This window comes from Ovis aries, chromosome 1 (assembly GCF_016772045.2).
Source record: "Ovis aries strain OAR_USU_Benz2616 breed Rambouillet chromosome 1, ARS-UI_Ramb_v3.0, whole genome shotgun sequence".
Classification (NCBI taxonomy): domain Eukaryota; kingdom Metazoa; phylum Chordata; class Mammalia; order Artiodactyla; family Bovidae; genus Ovis; species Ovis aries.
In genome coordinates this window covers 51,494,972-51,515,226 of record NC_056054.1, presented here as the reverse complement: position 1 = coordinate 51,515,226, position 20,255 = coordinate 51,494,972, and the positions used below count along the sequence as shown (strand labels likewise).

At 39.6% G+C, this 20,255-nt stretch overlaps 1 protein-coding gene across 1 annotated transcript in view; it reads left to right on the top strand.

Moving 5' to 3' along the window:
* SLC44A5 (solute carrier family 44 member 5) overlaps positions 1–20,255 on the top strand; it is a 448,857-nt gene that overhangs the window by 367,125 nt on the left and 61,477 nt on the right. Inside the window, exon 6 of the mRNA XM_060400325.1 lies at positions 19,324–19,408. Coding sequence (XP_060256308.1) covers positions 19,324–19,408 — 85 coding nt within the window. The remainder of the gene's footprint in view (positions 1–19,323; positions 19,409–20,255) is intronic.

Here is a 20,255-nt window from a genome sequence, read left to right as displayed (position 1 = left end):
ATAGATATTGTTGTTGTTCAGTCACTAAGTTGTGTTCAACACATTGTGACCCCATGAACTGCAGCACACCAGGCTCCTCTGTCCTCCACTATCTCACAGAGTTTGCTCAAATTCATGTCCATTGAGTAGGTAATGTTATTTAACCATCTCATCCTGTTCCACCCTCTACTCCTTTTGCCTTCAATATTTCCCAGAATCAGGGTCTTTTCCAACGAATCAGGTCTTCGCATCAAGTGGCCAAAGTACTGGAGCTTCAAATTCAGCATCAGTCCTTCCAATAAATATTCAGGGTTGATTTCCTCTAGGATTGACTGGTTTGATCCCCTTGGAGTTCAAGGAAGTCTCAAGATTCTTCTCCAGCACCACAATTCAAAAGCATCAATTAATGTTCAGCCTTTATGGTCCAGCTCTCATATCCATACATGACTACTGGAAAAACCATAACTTTGACTATACAGACTTTTGTTGGCAAAGTTATATCTCTGCTTTTTAGTACACTGTGTAGGTTTGTCGTAGCTTTCCTTCCAAGGAGCAAGTGTCTTTTAATTTCATGGCTGCAGTCACCATCCACAGTGATTTTGGAACCCAAGAAAATAAAATATCTAATTGCTTCCACTATTTTCCCTTCTATTTCCATGAAGTGATGAGACCAGATGCCATATTTGTTTTTGAATGTTGACTTTTTTTTTAATTTAAAAATCTTTAATTCTTACATGCGTTCCCAAACATGAACCCCCCTCCCACCTCCCTCCCCATAACATCTCTCTGGGTCATCCCCATGCACCAGCCCCAAACATGCTGTATCCTGCGTCAGACATAGACTGGCGATTGGATTCTTACATGATAGCATACATGTTAGAATGTCATTCTCCCAAATCATCCCACCCTCTCCCTCTCCCTCTGAGTCCAAAAGTCCATTATACACATCTATGTCTTTTTTGCTGTCTTGCATACAGGGTCGTCATTGCCATCTTTCTAAATTCCATATATATGTGTTAGTATACTGTATTGGTGTTTTTCTTTCTGGCTTATTTCATTCTGTATAATCGGCTCCAGTTTCATCCATCTCATCAGAACGGATTCAAATGAATTCTTTTTAACGGCTAAGTAATACTCCATTGTGTATATGTACCACAGCTTTCTTATCCATTCGTCTAAGACCAGAAACTATAAAACTCCTAGAGGAGAACATAGGCAAAACACTCTCAGACATAAATCACAGCAGATTCCTCTATGATCCACCTCCCAGAATTCTGGAAATAAAAGCAAAAATAAACAAATGGGATCTAATTAAAATTAAAAGCTTCTACACAACAAAGGAAAATATAAGCAAGGTGAAAAGACAGCCTTCTGAATGGGAGAAAATAATAGCAAATGAAGCAACTGACAAACAACTAATCTCAAAAATATACAAGCACAAAGCCACAGTCATCAAGACAGTATGGTACTGGCACAAAGACAGACATATAGATCAATGGAACAAAATAGAAAGCCCAGAGATAAATCCACACACCTATGGACACCTTATCTTTGACAAAGGAGGCAAGAATATACAATGGAGTAAAGACAATCTCTTTAACAAGTTGTGCTGGGAAAACTGGTCAACCACTTGTAAAAGAATGAAACTAGATCACTTTCTAACACCGCACACAAAAATAAACTCAAAATGGATTAAAGATCTAAATGTAAGATCAGAAACTATAAAACTCCTAGAGGAGAACATAGGCAAAACACTCTCAGACATAAATCAGAGCAGGATCCTCTATGATCCACCTCCCAGAATTCTGGAAATAAAAGCAAAAATAAACAAATGGGATCTAATTAAAATTAAAAGCTTCTGCACAACAAAGGAAAATATAAGCAAGGTGAAAAGACAGCCTTCTGAATGGGAGAAAATAATAGCAAATGAAGCAACTGACAAACAACTAATCTCAAAAATATACAAGCAACTTATGCAGCTCAATTCCAGAAAAATAAACGACCCAATCAAAAAATGGGCCAAAGAACTAAATAGACATTTCTCCAAAGAAGACATACGGATGGCTAACAAACACATGAAAAGATGCTCAACATCACTCATGATTAGAGAAATGCAAATCAAAACCACAATGAGGTACCACTTCATACCAGTCAGAATGGCTGCGATCCAAAAATCTGCAAGCAATAAATGCTGGAGAGGGTGTGGAGAAAAGGGAACCCTCCTACACTGTTGGTGGGAATGCAAACTAGTACAGCCACTATGGAGAACAGTGTGGAGATTCCTTAAAAGATTGCAAATAGAACTACCTTATGACCCAGCAATCCCACTTCTGGGCATACACACCGAGGAAACCAGAATTGAAAGAGACACATGTACCCCAATGTTCATCGCAGCACTGTTTATAATAGCCAGGACATGGAAACAACCTAGATGTCCATCAGCAGATGAATGGATAAGAAAGCAGTGGTACATATACACAATGGAGTATTACTCAGCCGTTAAAAAGAATTCATTTGAATCAGTTCTGATGAGATGGATGAAACTGGAGCCGATTATACAGAGTGAAGTAAGCCAGAAAGAAAAACACCAATACAGTATACTAACACATATATATGGAATTTAGGAAGATGGCAATGACGACCCTGTATGCAAGACAGGGAAAGAGATACAGATGTGTATAACGGACTTTTGGACTCAGAGGGAGAGGGAGAGGGTGGGATGATTTGGGAGAATGACATTCTAACATGTATACTATCATGTGAATTGAATCGCCAGTCTATGTCTGACGCAGGATGCAGCATGCTTGGGGCTGGTGCATGGGGATGACCCAGAAAGATGTTATGGGGAGGGAGGTGGGAGGGGGGGTTCATGTTTGGGAATGCATGTAAGAATTAAAGATTTTAAAATTTTAAAAATAAAAAAACTAAAATTAAAAAAAATAATAAATTAAAAAAATATATATATACAAGCAACTTATGCAGCTCAATTCCAGAAAAATAAATGACCCAATCAAAAAATGGGCCAAAGAACTAAATAGACATTTCTCCAAAGAAGACATAGAGATGAATGTTGACTTTTAAGACAGCTTTTTTACTGTCCTCTTTCACCCTCATCAAGAATCTCTTTAGTTCCTCTTCACTTTCTGCCATTAGAGTGACATCATCTGCGTATCTGAGGTTGTTGATAATTCCTGGCAATCTTTATTCATCTTGTGATTCATCCAGCCTGGCATTTCAAATGATGTACTTTGCATAGAAGTTAAACAAGCAGGGTGACAAAATACAGCCTTGTCATACTCCTTTCCCAATTTTGAAGCAGTATGTTATTCCATGTCTGGTTCTAACTGTTGCTTCTTGGCCCGCTACAGGTTCTTCCAGAGACAGGTAAAGTGATCTGATCTCTAAGAATTTGCCACAGATTTTTTGTGATCCAGAGTCAAAGGCTTTTGCATAGTCAATAAATCAGAAGTATATGTTTTTTCTGGAATTTCCTTGCTTTCTCCATGACCCAATAAATGTTGGCATTTTGATCTCTGGTTCCCCTGCCTATTTGAAACCCAGAATGTATCTCTCAGTGTTCTTGGTTCATGTACTGCTGAAGGCTAGCTTGAAGGATTCTGAGCATTACCTTTGTAGCATGTGAAATGAGTGTAATTGTATGTGGTTTGAACATTCTATGTCATCGCTCTTCTTTGGGATTGAGATGAAAACTGACCTTTTCCAGGCTGGTGGCCACTGCTGAGTTTTCCAAATCTGTCATGTTGAGTGCAGCACGTTAGCAGCAGCATCTTTTAGGATTTGGAATAGCTCAGCTGGAATTCCATCACCTCCACTAACTTTGTAGTAATGCTTCCTAAGCCCCACTTGACTCCAGGATGAAGCTGTCAAATTAAAAAGATTAAAATTCCCAGGGTTGACCAATGCATGGGGAAGAATTCAAATTTTCTACTGGTTTTGGTGAAATATGATAAGATTTATCACAGTTTATCAACTGTTTATCAATTTGTATGTTCTTTTTGATTCAGCACTTTTTCTCCTAGAAAGTTACCTAATGGAAATTTATATAAACTTTCCCAATGTTGAGGTACTCTGAAATAGTAATAATAAAATGGAAACAGCTAAGTGTCTATTAAACTCTAAGGCTTCCACACAGCAAAGGAAATCATCAACAAAATGAAAAAGCAGGCTAGGAATGGGGTAAAATGTTGGATAGGCCAAAAAATTCATTTGGTTTTTCCGTAAGATATTGCAGAAAAACCTGGACGTTTTAGACAACCCATTGTTTGTGAATCATACATCTGATGAGGGTTTAGTGACCAAAATTTATAAAGAATCCATGTAATTCAATAGCAAAAAAAACAGTGAAACAAATGATTAAAAATTTAGCAGAGAATCTAAATAGACATTTTTACAAAGGAGACATACAGATGGCCAACAGCTATATGAAAATGTGCTCAACATCACTAATCATCAGCATATCAAACCATGAGTTATCATCTGATTAAAATGGCTATCATCAAAAAGACAAGAGAAAACAAGTGCTGGTAAGTATGTGGAAAAAAGGGAACCCTTGTAGATTTTTGGTGGGAATGTAAATTGTTGCAGCCACTATAGGAAACAGTATGAAGAGCTGCAAAAATTAAAAATAGAAGTACCACTGCTACTGCTGCTATTAAGTCACTTCCGTCGTGTCCGACTCTGTGTGACCCCATAGACGGCAGCCCACCAGGCTTCCCTGTCCCTGGGATTCTCCAGGCAAGAACACTGGAGTGGGTTGCCATTTCCTTCTCCAATGAATGAAACGGAAAAGTGAAAGTGAGGTTGCTCAGTCATGTCCGACTCTTAGCGACCCCATGGACTGCAGCCCACCAGGCTCCTCCATCCATGGGATTTTCCAGGCAAGAGTACTGGGGTGGGGTGCCATTGCCTTCTCCAGGAAGTACCACATGGTCCAACAATTCCACTTGGTACCTATCTAAAAGAAATTAAATCATTATCTTGAACGGATATGTGCACCCCCTTGTTCACTGAAGCACTATTATAAGCAGCACTGCTTACAATAGCCAAGTCTTAGAAACAGCCTAAGTGTCATTGGATCAGTATACAGATAAAGAAAATGTGATTTTATGCAAATAACCAAATTTAATTTTTAAAAAATCAGTCATAAGAAGAAGGAAATCTTGCCATTTGTGACAAGATAGATGGACCCTTAGTGCATTATGCTATGTGTTGTCAAGAAAAAATGAAGTAATAAAAACAAAAATGATTGACAGTTGCCAGAAGTGGGAGGTCTGAGTGTGGGAAAAGGGTCTAGGTGGTCAAAGGGTGCAAATTTCCAGTTATAAGTTTCTAGGGATGTAATGTACAGCAGAGGATGAGATGGTTAGCTTCATCAATTCAATGGACATGAATTTGAGCAAACCCGGAAGATAGTGGAGGACAGAAGAGCCTGGTACATTGCAGTCCATAAGGTTGCAAAGAGCCGGACGTGATTTAGTGACTGAGCAACGTGCTGTGATTCATGGGGTCGCAAAGAGTTGGACACAACTGAGCGACTGAACTGAACTCCACAACAGTGCATAACACGGATTTCCCAGGTGCCGCAGGAGTAAAGAATCCGCCTGCCCATGCAGCAGATGCAAGAGACATGGGTTCAATGTCTAGGTTGGGAAGGTCCCCTGGAGTAGGAAATGGCAACCCACTCCAGTGTTTTTGACTGGAAAATTCCATAGCAGAGGAGCCTAGTGGGCCGTAGTCCATGGGGTTGCAAAGAGTTGGACACTATAGAGCAAGCACACAGGTACAGTATGGCGAAGTCGTAGATGTAAACTAAACTTATTGTGGTAACTATTTTTCAATATATACATGTATTAAATGATTATCCTATATACCTTAAACTAAAACAGTGTTACATGTCAAGCATATCTCGATAAAACTGAAAAAAAAATCAAGAAGATCTAGACAAAAAAAGAAAAAGAAATCCATGGATTTCTATCTCGTACGGTACAGTATGCTGGCTAAAGAGTAAAGTGTAATGCCTACAATTCCATCTGAAACATTACATTTACCCCCACTTTCTCTAGTTACTTTCTGGCACAAGACCCTAATTTAATGCCTTGGGTACTCACCACTACATGAATTTATCCTGAGTATTGATTTCACTTGTTTATCTTCCTCTTCTAGAGTCAAAGTTCTTTGACATCAGGGACGTTCTTTTCTGTTTTGCTGTTGTATCCTCAACACTGCCTTGTAGTCGGTGCCTGGTATATTCCTTGTGAAATGAATCAGAATAAAGGGGTAGTACAAATAGGACACTGATTTGCTCCCAAGATGGAGATAAGTGTAAAGTTCTTATGAATCAGATTCTCCTATCAGCACTGCTAAGTAGGTGTCATTATTTTACTATGACTTTCAAAATTTGAAAGCAAATTCAGATAGGTTAAAATATGCATTCAGGGTCAACTGACTACTCAGAGGCAAAAGTAGAATGTTCTAACCCGCAGTTCTGTGCTGCTTAGGTTGGCACATTGATAGAGCTGCAGGGAAATTGGTTTTCGATGTTCCATATTTAATCCATGTTCTATGTTTAATTTGACATTCTGATTTGCAATTCTTCTCTCATTCCCTGTTGATTGCATAGTTCTTAGGATCAGTTCAGTTCAGTCACTCAGTCGTGGCTGACCCTATGAGACCCCATGAACTGCAGCATGCCAGGCCGCTCTGTCCATCACCAACTCCCAGAGTTCACTCAAACTCATGTCCCTTGAGTCGGTGATGCCATCCAACCATCTCATCCTCTGTCATCCCCTCCTCCTCCTGCCCTCAATATTTCCCAGCATCTGGATCTTTTCAATGAGTCAGTTCTTTGCATCAGTGGCCAAAGTATTGGAGTTTCAGCTTCAACATCAGTCCTTCCAATGAACACCCAGGACTAATCTCCTTTAGGATGGACTGGTTGGATCTCCTTGCAGTCCAAGGGACTCTCAAGAGTCTTCTCCAACTCCACAGTTCAAAAGCATCAATTCTTCAGCACTCAGCTTTCTTCACAGTCCAACTTTCACATCCATACGTGACCACTGGAAAAACCATAGTCTTGACTAGACAGACCTTTGTTGACAAACTGTTGTCTCTGCTTTTTAATATGCTCTCTAGGTTGGTCATAGCTTGCCTTCCAAGGAGTAAGCATCTTTTAATTTCATGGCTGCAATCACCATCTGCAGTGATTTTGGAGCCCCCAAAAATAAAGTCTGACACTGTTTCCACTGTTTCCCCATCTATTTGCCATGAAGTGATGGGACCAGATGCCATGATCTTTGTTTTCTGAATGTTGAGCTTTAAGCCAACTTTTTCACTCTCCTCTTTCACATTGTTCAAGAGGCTCTTTAGTTCTTCTTCATTTTCTGCCATAAGGGTGGTGTCATCTGCATATTTGAGGTTATTGATATTTCTCCCGGCAATCTTGATTCCAGCTTGTGCTTCTTCCAGCCCAGTGTTTCTCATGATGTACTCTGCATATAAGTCAAATAAGCAGGGTGTCAATATACAGCCTTGCCGTACTCCTTTTCTTATTTGGAACCAGTCTGTTGTTCCATGTCTAGTTCTAACTGTTGCTTCCTGACCTGCATACAGGTCAGGTAGTCTGGCATTCCCATCTCTTTAAGAATTATCCACAGTTTATTGTGATCCACACAGTCAAAAGCTTTGGTATAGTCAATAAAGCAAAAATAGATGTTTTTCTGGAACTCTCTTGCTTTTTCAATAATCTGACAGATGTTGGCAATTTGATCTCTGTTTCTACTGCCTTTTCTAAAACCAGCTTGAACATATGGATGTTCATGGTTCACGTATTGCTGAGGCCTGGCTTGGAGAATTCTGAGCATTACTTTTCTAGTGTGGACATGAGTGCAGTGGTGCAGTAGTTCGAGCATTCTTTGGCATTGCCTTTCTTTGGGTCAGTTCAGTTCAGTCGCTCAGTCATGTCCAACTCTTTGCGACCCCATGAATTGCAGCACGCCAGGCCTCCCTGTCCATCACCAACTCCTGGAGTTCACTCAAACTCACCTCCATCAAGTCAGTGATGCCATCCAGCCATCTCATCCTCTGTCATCCCTTTTTCCTCCTGTCCCCAATCTCTCCAGCATCAGAGTCTTTTCCAATGAGTCAACTCTTCGTATGATGTGACCAAAGTACTGGAGTTTCAGCTTTAGCATCATTCCTTCCAAAGAACACCCAGGACTGATCTCCTTTAGAATGGACTGGTTGGATCTCCTTGCAGTCCAAGGGACTCTTAAGAGTCTTCTCCAACACCACAGTTCAAAAGCATCAATTCTTCGGCTCTCAGCTTTCTTCACAGTCCAACTCTCACATCCATACATGACCACTGGAAAAACCATAGCCTTGATTAGACGGACCTTTGTTGGCAAAGTAATGTCTCTGCTTTTGAATATGCTATCTAGGTTGGTCATAACTTTCCTTCCAAGGAGTAAGCGTCTTTTAATTTCATGGCTGCAGTCACCATCCGCAGTGATTTTGAAACCCCAAAAAATAAAGTCTGACACTGTTTCCACTGTTTCCCCATCTATTTGCCATGAAGTGATGGGACCAGATGCCATGATCTTCGTTTCCTGAATGTTGAGCTTTAAGCCAACTTTTTCACCCTCCTCTTTCACTTTCATCAAGAGGCTCTTTCGTTCCTCTTCACTTTCTGCCATACGGTGGTGTCATCTGCATATCTGAGGTTATTGATATTTCTCCCGGCAATCTTGATTCTACCTTGTGCTCTTTCAGCCCAGCATTTCTCATGATGTACCCTGCATATAAGTTAAATAAGCAGGGTGACAATATACAGCCTTGACGTACTCCTTTTCCTATTTGGAACCAGTCCGTTGTTCCATGTCCAGTTCTAACTGTTGCTTCCTGACCTGCATAGAGGTTTCTCAAGAGTCAGGTCAGGTGGTCTGGTATTCCCATCTCTTTCAGAATTTTCCACAACAAATTTGGAAAACTCAGCAGTGACCACAGGACTGGAAAAGGTCAGTTTTCATTCCAATCCTAAAGAAGGCAATGCCAAAGAATGCTCACACTACCGCACAATTGCACTCATCTCACACACTAGTAAAGTAATGCTCCAAATTCTCCAAGCCAGGCTTCAGTAATACGTGAACCATGAACTTCCAGATGTTCAAGCTGGTTTTAGAAAAGGTAGAGGAACGAGAGATCAAATTTCCAACATCCGCTGGATTGTGGAAAAAGCAAGAGAGTTCCAGATAACCATCTATTTCTGCTTTATTGACTACGCCAAAGCCTTTGACTGTGTGGATCACAGTAAACTGTGGAAAAATCTTTGGGTCAGCAGTCCCTTAATTAATTGCAGTGTCATAGGGAATTTAAATATCTTTGACCATCATTGCTAAATAGTTCCTTAAGTAATTAGCCCAGACTCAAATTAAACAAAAGTTGTATTATGTTATTTTTTTATTTGTTTTTGAAGCAAAAGTGCTTTCATATAAGAACAGGAACACATGGGACAACCCACATTGTCCAAATAAATGCACCTCATTTCAGAAAAAACACTTGAATTCAGACCATCATGAAAGCCAGGAGAATACTGTCCTTCCATAATGATGTATAATGAATGAAGCATTATTCTTTGGGAAAGTGCTTGAAGCAGACACCAAACATTGTTTTAACCTCCTCTTCTTTTCCCTCCTCCACTAAAAAATAAATAGACCAAGCAGAAAAATGTACCATTATTACAAATGAATGTGTGTGTATGTATGTTCATTTGCAGATAAAATCGATCTTTGGTAGGATGTGTAAGCAGTTTAGACAGTCGGAACATTTGGGTCCAGGACATACTTGTTAGACTGTAACAGAACATTTGTAGTCATTAATTTCATGATTAATGAAATAACTGAGCTTAAAATTCTATGCTTAGAGATGGTGTAATAGTGTTTGGGATAGAATCTATTGGTTCTTTGCTTTGTTTATCCAGGCCTAACCAAAAGGATTCCAAAGGAAAAACTGGGACTTTTCAAAAATGCTGAAGGATCTAAACTCTAAGTGAAATGGGGTGCTTTTTTGATATGTGTGACTTTCTCTGACTTTTGGGTTGCAGGGAAGTTATTCGCGATACTCCGGTATGATCCTTTTCTTTGTGATTTCTACTAAATTGCAAGAACTCGATTGGTTTTGATGCCACCTTCTGGCTACTACAAAAACTTCGGTTTATAAAATGTGGGTTGAAAACACTTTGAACACTCTCTAATACAGCCCAATTGCCAAATTAGACAGACTGAAATACCCATCATACCCATATACACTTCAGAAAGGGAAACAGGAAAGATTAGGAGGATAAAACTTCCATTTAAAATTTGCATTAATTTGACATCTAAGTGAAAGAGTAACTTTATCTGCAATTCACTGAAGAAACTCTTACAAAATGGCAAAGAGTTCTCACAGATCTGTTTGAACATTCTACAAGCCCAGATTTGCCACTTGGTTTAGTTTTGAAAATCTGTATCAAAATAATATATGCCTGTGGAAGTAAACCAAACAATAATGAAGAGCTTATAATAACGGCAATAAAAGCCATGGTCTCCTGTCTTAAGATTCCTTACCCACAGTTTCATTCCACAAGATAATTTCTCCTCTTTCTGGTTGCTTTAGACACTTCAGGTTGCTACAACAGAAGACCGTAGACTAAGCTTGTAAACAACAAAAACTTACATCTCACAGTTCTGGGGATTGGAAGCTCGTGATCAGGTGTCAGCTTGGTCAGTTTCTTGGAGAGGGTCCATTCCCTGATTTGACATCTTTATTATACATCCTCAAATGGGGGAAAGGATTAGCGAGATCTCTGGGTCTTTTTTATCAGTGCGCTAATCCCATTTATGAGGGCTACACCCTCCTGACCTAACCACCTGCAAAGGCCCCATCTCCTAATAACCATCACATTGGGGGGTTGATTTTAACATATGACTTTGGGGGGAATAAATACTGGTCTTAGTTCTTCTGGAAGTTTTTTGCATAACGTTGAATCATATTCTTATTCTTTCATTTCATGCTTTATTAATTTTAGATAGTATCCATTGATAGCCTGCTATGAAAAATAGAAGATTTAACTCATGTACTTTATGTTTTCCTGATCTTCCTCCTCCTTCCATGTTTGATAGTTAAATTATTACTTTTAGATTTTCTTATAGTTACTTTCATGACTTTACATAGTATGCTGAGTCTCTATTGCTTCTGTTGTCAGAGTCTTGACTCCTCTTTATGTAAGAAGAGGGTATTATCCCCACTACCATTCTCCATCTTTCTTTTCCATTCCTCTTTCTACTTTCTTTTTTTAAATTTTTTATTGGAGTATAGTTGATTTGCAATGATATATTAATTTCAGGTGCACAAGTGAATCAATTATATATATATATATATATATATATATATATATATATACACATATATACAATCTTTTTAGATTCTTTTCCCATGTAGACCATTACAGAGTGTTGAGTAAAGTTCCCTGTGCTATACAATGTGTTTATTAGTTATCAGTTTTATATATCAATCCCAATCTCCCAATTTATCCCTTCTCCCCCTCCCCCTCATCTTCTGGTAACCATATGTTTGTTTTCTACATCTGTATCTCTATTTTGTAGATAAATTCATTTGTACCCTTTCTTAAAATACCACATATAAGTGATACATTATATAGTATTTGTATTTCTCTGTCTGACTTACTTTACTCAATATGAGACTCTCTAGGTCCATCTATATAGCTACAAATGGCATTATTTCATTTGTTATGGCTGAGTAATATTCCACTGTATACACACACCACGTCTTCTTTATCTGTTCCTCTGTTGATGTACATTTAGGTTGCTTCCATGTCGTGGTTATTGTGAATAGTGCTGCTGTGAGCATTCCTCTTTCTATGTTTACTCTTTACCTGATTGAGTTTGTAATAAAGTTCAATTCTGCAACTTCATCAGAATCGTTCATATTCTATTGGTAGATTAACTCTAAAAGTTTTAGAAATAAGGCTTGTACTTTGTAATAGCTATTTAAAGTTTATTCACTGTCTGGCCATTACATTTTCATTTCTACTGTGTCCCTGATATCAAAGCCAAATTTTACACTTTATTTGCAGCTTAGCATCATTCTCCATTTTAGTGTATTTTGACTTAGAGCAATGACATTCTTGTATGTTTTATTTGCCAGCAAGATCAGGACAATAGTTTTCTGCCTTCCCAACCCCACTATTTTTTAAGGGCTCCCTCTCAAGTTTCTGCTTTTTGTTCCACTCAGCACTAGGCAAATTTTAGGCTCAATGCATAGCTTTAATTCTGAGACTTATCTCCCTCATTAGATTGGACCCTGCTGCTAGACTTAGCAAATAAAAGAATGCTCAGTTAACTTTAGATTTCAGATAAACAGAAGGATTTTTGTTTAGCCTGAATTTGTGCCATGAACTTTTTTCTATATCCCAGCTTGTCTTTTTCCTTTGTTGACACTCTTGTTTTGATGGGGAACATTCTTGACTATCTTCGTAAGATAAGAAAGCATAGAAAGATAAATCCTTGGAAATGTTTTTCTTCTCCCTCTTTACAACTGATTGATGGTCGAGCTTTAGAGATGTAGCTTGAAAGACAATGCCTGGCAGAAATTTTAAGATGTTATTCTGTTGTTTTTGGCATCCAGTCTGTCTAATGTTAGTCTGATTCACATACCTTGTGGTAAAATCATTTTTTCTGTTTTGAAAGATTTTTCCTTTGGGAAAGCATTTAAAATTATTTATTTTGGGTGTTCTGAAATCTCACAATTCAATGTAGGTCTTACTTAAAAAAAAAATCTTTTTGTCTAATCTTTGATGGGTCCTTTAATTCTAAAGAACTATGACTCATCACCTCTGAAAAATTTTCTTCAGTTATTTCTTTTCTATTTTTATTCTTTCCATTTGTCTTTTTGGAACTCTGTTATTTGTAACCTGGACCTCCTTGATTGGTCTCAGTACCTTTTTTTCCCCCTTATATTTTCCATTTATGACTTTTTATTCTGTATTCTAAAAGATTTTGTCAAGTTTTTCCAGTTCTGCCTTTGATTTTTAGCTTTTGTTAATCATGTTTTTAGTCTCTTAAAGCCCTCTTGTTTTCTAATTGTTTATAATAACATAGTATTTTTATTTATGAATAATCTGATTGAATCTCTCTGAAAATACTGTTTTTTAAAAGTCGCTTCTATGCTCTGAATTATTTTTAATTTATCCAGCATTGCTTTTTGTTTGTTTATTTTAGTCTTTCCTTTCATTTTCTGATTTCTCTTAAATTCCTGGTGCTACTTTATAATCCATTTTTACTATAGAAAGAATTGGGTTACTTGTGTGAATTTGCTCAGCCGCTGTGTCACTGGGTCAGTTTTTCCAAGGAGACCTCTGCCTAGTATGGGATAGGAACACTGTATTAGCTATTAGATTTCACTACCACATGAACTGGTGTGAAGCTAACTGTCCGACATGGACTTTTAAAATGCCAGAATATGAAGGATTGTAGACTGGGGTATCCAATTTCACAAAGGCCCTTGCTATCATTCAACAAAAGAGGCCTTTGTTTTTGCCTGTTTTTCCTGGATCCTAGAAGTCTTAAGTGTAGGACTATGGGGGAAGCACAGAGGTGCTGATTTGTACTGTAGACCTGTATATAAACCTTTAATTAATCTTTTCACTTTCGACCACATTTCTCACTTTTGAGTCCAGAATGTATCATGCTTTCTAACAGGCGTATCATATCCCACCCTTTTTGTATATTTTCTACAGTGCATTCATCACTCAACACACTTCTCATATGCTCTTCATTTTCCAGAAATTATTGACCTCTCATGTGCAGTTGTGAGCAGATCCCATCCTGCACATCCTTAGTTGGTATGGCAGTGTTTATCCCTATCTATATTTTTATTTTTCTGTTACCGTGTATCTCAGGAAGGAAAGAGATGGGCTTAAGTGAACCTTACCTCATCTTGAACTAGTAGTTTGTAGTTGCTTCTATTTTATTGTTTCATCGTAGAAATATAATTCAAATTAAATAATGAGTTACTAAGAGGTGGCAAGAATACACAGAAGAACTATACAAAAAAGATCTTCACGACCAAGAAAATCATGATGGTGTGATCACTCACCTAGAGCCAGACATCCTGGAATGTGAAGTCAAGTGGGCCTTTAGAAAACATCACTACAAACGAAGCTAGTGGAGGTGATGGAATTCCAGTTGAGCTATTTCAGATCCTGAAAGATGATGCTGTGAAAGTGCTGCATTCAATATTCCAGCAAATTTGGAAAACTCAGCAGTGGCCACAGGACTGGAAAAGACCAGTTTTCATTCCAATCCCAAAGAAAGGCAGTGCCAAAGAATGCTCAAACTACTGCACAATTGCACTCATCTCACCCGCTAGTAAAGGAATGCTCAAAATTCTCAAAGCCAGGCTTCAACAATACATGAACCATGAACTTCCAGATGGTTAAGCTGGTTTTAGAAAAGGCAGAGGAACCAGAGATCAAATTGCCAACATCTGCTGGATCATGGAAAAAGCAAGAGAGTTCCAGATAAACATCTATTTAAATGGCAAACCACTCCAGTATTCTTGCCTGGAGAATCCCATGGATGGAGGAGCCTGGTGGGCTACAGTACACGGGGTCACAAAGAGTCGGACATGACTGAGCGACTTCACTCACTCACTCACTTCTGTTTTATTGACTATGCCAAAGCCTTTGTGTGGATCACAATAAACTGTGGAAAATTCTGAGAGAGATGAGAATACCAGACCACCTGACCTGCTTCTTGAGAAACCTGTATGCAAGTCAGGAAGCAACAGTTAGAACTGGACATGGAACAGCAGACTGGTTCCAAATAGGAAAAGGAGTACATCAAGGCTATATATTGACACCCTGCTTATTTAACTTATACACAGAGTACATCATGAGAAATGCTGCGCTGGAAGAAGCACAAGCTGGAATCAAGATTGCCGGGAAAAATATCAATAACCTCAGATATGCAGATGACACCACCCTTATGGCAGAAAGTGAAGAGGAACTAAAAATCCTCTTGGTGAAAGTGAAAGAGGAGAGTGAAAAAGTTGGCCTAAAGCTCAACATTCAGAAAATGAAGATCATGGCATCCGGTCCCATCACGTCATGGCAAATAGATGGGGAAACAGTGGAAACAGTGTCAGACTTTATTTTGAGGGGCTCCAAAATCACTGCAGATGGTGATTGCAGCCATGAAATTGAAGGACGCTTACTCCTTGGAAGGAAAGTTATGACCAACCTAGATAGCATATTGAAAAGCAGAAACATTACTTTGCCAACAAAGGTCCATCTAGTCAAGTCTATGATTTTTCGAGTGGTCATGTATGGATGTGAAAGTTGGACTGTGAAGAAAGCTGAGTGCCGAAGAATTGATGCTTTTGAACTGTGGAGTTGGAGAAGACTCTTGAGAGTCCCTTGGACTGCAAGGAGATCCAACCAACCCATTCTGAAGGAGATCAGCCCTGGGATTTCTCTGGAGGGAATGATGCTGAAGCTGAAACTCCAGTACTTTGGCCCCCTCATGCGAAGAGTTGACTCATTGGAAAAGACTCTGATGCTGGGAGGGATTGGGGCCAGCAGGAGAGGGGGACGACAGAGGATGAGATGGCTGGATGGCATCACTGACTCAATGAACGTGGGTCTGAGTGAACTCCAGGAGTTGGTGATGAACAGGGAGGCCTGGCACACTGCGATTCATGGGGTCACAAAGAGTCGGACATCACGGAGCGACTGAACTGAATGAGTTACTTCCTTAATCACTTTTGCAGAATTATTCCTCTCCAATCATTAATTACCATTTGGCTTCCCTGATGCCTCAGATGGTAAAGAATCATCCTGCAATGCAGGAGGCCCAGGATCCATACCTGGGTTGGAGAGGCTTCCCTGGTGGCTCAGAGGTTAAAGCGTCTGCCTCCAATGCGGGAGACCCGGGTTCGATCCCTGGGTCGGGAAGATCCCCTGGAGAAGGAAATGGCAACCCACTCCAGTATTCTTGCCTGGAGAATCCCATGGACGGAGGAGCCTTGTAGGCTACAGTCCACAGTGTCACAAAGAGTCGGACACAACTGAGCGACTTCACTTCACTTCACCAACTCCAGTATTCTTGCATGGGAAATCCCATGGACAGAGAAGCCTGGTGGGCTATACAGTTCATGCGGTCACAGATTTGTATGTAAGGAATCTGAGGACCACTGACATTTAAGGATATCAGGCAGGCTTTGACAGAATGAGTACATATGTGTGCAAAAAACTAAGGAGGATTCTCAGATACTGAGAAACTTATTCTGAAATTGATCTCATTCATTCTGCATCATCTGATGAGTGCCTGGAATGGGCCAAGTAGTAGGCTAAGTGTTAGGAAACTAGATGGATATAAATGTTAATAAGGTACAAACTTTACCCTTGAGGTTTACATAATCTGGTGAATAATTTGTATATATGCAGCATTTTGCAGTTTATAAGTCAGTTTTACCTATGGTGGACTCTTGACACTTGCTGATTTACCATTCAGCCTTTTAACTACTCCTAAGGGACTCCAGTGATCCATGACATGCAATAATTTATTCATTCACTTAGGTACAAATTTGAGTCACATGCACCATGAGACTGTGTAGAATGTATAGCTGCCTGTGTGGTGAAAGAGCCAAATTCACTCTTGTGGAATCTTTAAGTTGCCTTGTGCGTACTGTGCATGCATTTATGGCCAGATTCTTGAGCCATCAGAACTCGATGGGATTACAAACGTGAAGTGAGTTTATTTTCCCCTTATTAATTGCCTTTAATGATGTTCTTTCAAATTTCTTTTCTTCTTGTTTTGGCATCTTGGGCATCTTCCATAGCTTTCTAAACACTTTCTATTAAAAAGTACAGTATAGTCCATTTAAAATTTGAATCCATCTCTTCCAATTCCCCAGCTCAGGTTTGAACTCTGCAAGGGAACTTAAGAGTGGGAGAGAAGGCCTGTTTTGTTATTTTCCTCCTCTTCCCTCCCTCCTGGTTTTAGTCTTTATGTTCTGACTTATAGAAGGAGAAAGAGTGTTTATTACTTTCCTGGCCACTGCCCTAGCCCTACATGGTTGTTGCTCCTGAAGCTAAGATGTAACTGACTATCCATAGACTCTCTCCTTGACAAAGCCTGGCTCTCTTGTGGTGTGCAAGTGGAAATTCTCTGGGGAAGTCCTTACTGACTAGTCTTTTGATCTGAGAAATCAGTTTTGGCTTTCTCTCCACCAAACCCCTTCAGGCCCATCCCTGGGGATTCATCTCCAGTCTCTTATCAGGTGATGTTACCACCAGGAAGGTGCAAGCCCATTTCCTTGGCTCCATACCCTCCCATGACAGACTGCTTCAGTGCTATCCTCTTTCTGCACCATTGGTTTATTTCCACTCTCTTGTGGTTTTTGGGTCTCACATTTTCTCTGCTAAAACGGGCAGAGGGCTGTAGTAAGTCTGCCACACAAAGCAGTATCCAGCTGGAAACCAAGATGTTGGTCTGCCCTTCCCACATGCTCAGTCACTTCAGTCACGTCTGACTCTGAGACCTTGTGATACCCTGCCATACCGTCCCAGCTATAGCCTGGGACTGTAGCTTGCCAGGCTCCTCTGTCCATGGGACTCTTCAGCAAGAATACTGGAGTGGGTTGTCATATACGCCTCCAGGAGATCTTCCCAACCCCAGGATCGAACGCAAATCTCTTATGTGTTTGGCATTGGCAGGTGTATTCTTTACCTCTAGAACCAACTGGGACACCCTCTGTCTCTCTGAGAGATTCTCTCAGAGCCTGTGTGGTTTGAAACCCAGAAGAAATAATCCATCCTTTCAATGAGGAGGGGAGGAAAAATCCTCTGAACTCTGATGACTGTATCCTGCCAATTCCACTGTCTCCAATCACCTCCCTCACTCATCTTTTGCTTATGTAGACATGAGCAAGAAGCAGCAGAAGTGATGCAAGGATCTAGCCCACACTTTCTGTGGAGAGCTCTTTTTGTTTCTAGATTCAGATCCTACTTGGTGATTGTGAGTCAGCAGGAAAAATATAACTCAACAGCCTATTATACATTTTATGCTGTATATGTAGTCATGTTAACTTGGGACTGTTCAAGGTTCTGGAAACATTCTTCTTGAATGTATATGGCTATGTTCTCTCAAGATATTGTTTGTAGACCACTTGTATCTGAATCAGTTGGGGATCACAGGGGGAAATGTGAATTACTAGGGTCTGGGCTCCGAAGGGTTGAGAAGGAGTCAGGAATCACAGTTTTCAACAAACACCCCAAGGTTCACTGATGCATACTTAAGTTAGACAGCCATTTGTCTTGAGCCCACCACACATTTCATATGTCCTCCCAACACCACTATTCAGCAGGTCAGGCTGGTATTATCCCCATTTTACTGCTGAGGAAATTGAGATTTAAAGGAGAAACATGGCTTGCAAAATGGCAAAGTCATCACTGTTGCTGGCAAAGTGTGTGTGTGTGTGTTAGTCACTCAGTTGTGTCCAACTCTTTGTGACCCCATGGGCTGTAGCCTGCTAGGCTCCTCTGTCCATGGAGTTCTCCAGGTAAGAATTGCTGGAGGGGGTTGCCATTCCCCTCTCTAGGGGAATCTTCCTGACCCAGGGATTGAACCCAGGTCTCCAGCACTGCAGGTAGGTTCTTTACCATCTGAGCTACCAGGGAAGATCCCCAATAATAAATGTCAAATTATCCCACCACTATGCCCCTGAACATAATTTTAAACAGAGAGAAAATATAACTACATTCATCTTTTTTCAGATCACTGAAATAATACATGTTTATCTCATGAAACCCATAAAATACAAAATTATCTAAACAAATATAATGCCATCATTCAGATATAATCATTTGTTTCCGCATATAATGTGTTATAATTGTTTTTGCAAAAGTAAATAATATTTTGATACTCTTTAGTAACCTGCTTCCTAAATTCATCCATTAAATATTTCTCAACATTATTTTCAATGGCAGTATAATCTTTTACTTTATGGATGTGGAGTTCCTTATTGAACCAATCCCCTGTTGATGGACAATTTGATTATTTTGACTTTTTACTATTACTATTTTAATAGTAATAGTAAAAGCTATTTTAAGTGTTAGGCCACTTGATGGGGATTTGGGGAATATGTTGCAAATTTCTAGATGAAATGAAGCAGATTTTTAAAGGTCATGTTATATTAAAGTATACCCGATGATATGAAATGATATGAAATATTTCCACAGTCACTAAAAATATTATGTTGTTTTTTTAGGAACAAGTCCATTTTGTTTTATTTTAACATGCTCACCTGTACCAGTCCCTCCGTGGTGGTAAACCTACAGTGCCCTACCACACAGGTAAGGCGAAAAATATGCCTCACTGGTTTTAGCAATTTTAAAAGATGACAGAACTGAGAAACTCTATTTGAATTCTGGATGTGTGTGATTAATGATGAATTTATGGAAGGTGACAAGACAGAAGTATTCATATACAATAAAAACAGGGATTAATCCGTTAGTATCACTAGGAACCCCAGTGATTATCTTGTCCAACCACCTATTTTTATAAACGAATAAACTGCAGTATAGAGAAGTAGAGATATTTTTCTCAAGATTAGTATTAGGAAGAATAAAGCCATCTATTGTAACTAATGAACTTCAGTTTTCCAGTGACTGAACACAATAGTTTCTTTTTGGTCATATGATAGTATAAGGCGGTGTTTGCAGTCAGTGGGCAGCTCTCTTCCAGGCTCCTTTCGTCTGGTGGCTCTGTCATCCCTTAAGGCCTCAGCAGCAGCAGCAGCATCCAGTTGCCAGAAGGAAGCAAAAGGCTGAATAAAGCACCCTTGCTCTAAGCCTTGGATCAGTTGGGTCACACATTGTATTTCTACTCAAATACCATAAACTTTTAAGTTTTAAATGTTCAACCTGAGATGCAAGAAGAAAGGAAAGAAGGAATAAAGCAATGTAACTGTGGACTGAGCAGCCTCTTATGTACCGTGAAGAAATGAAACAAGAGGCACAGATATCAATGGGCAGTTCATTCTGTTTTCTATAGTCTATCCATCCGTCCTCTAGAGGGCCCTTCTTCCCAAGGGAGACAACTCAGAGTCCTGCGTGGTACTGAACTTCAACCCACAGTCTAGGATCTATGGATGATGGATAGTCTCTCCATCGGGTCTTGACAGTAAATGCACAATGGGGA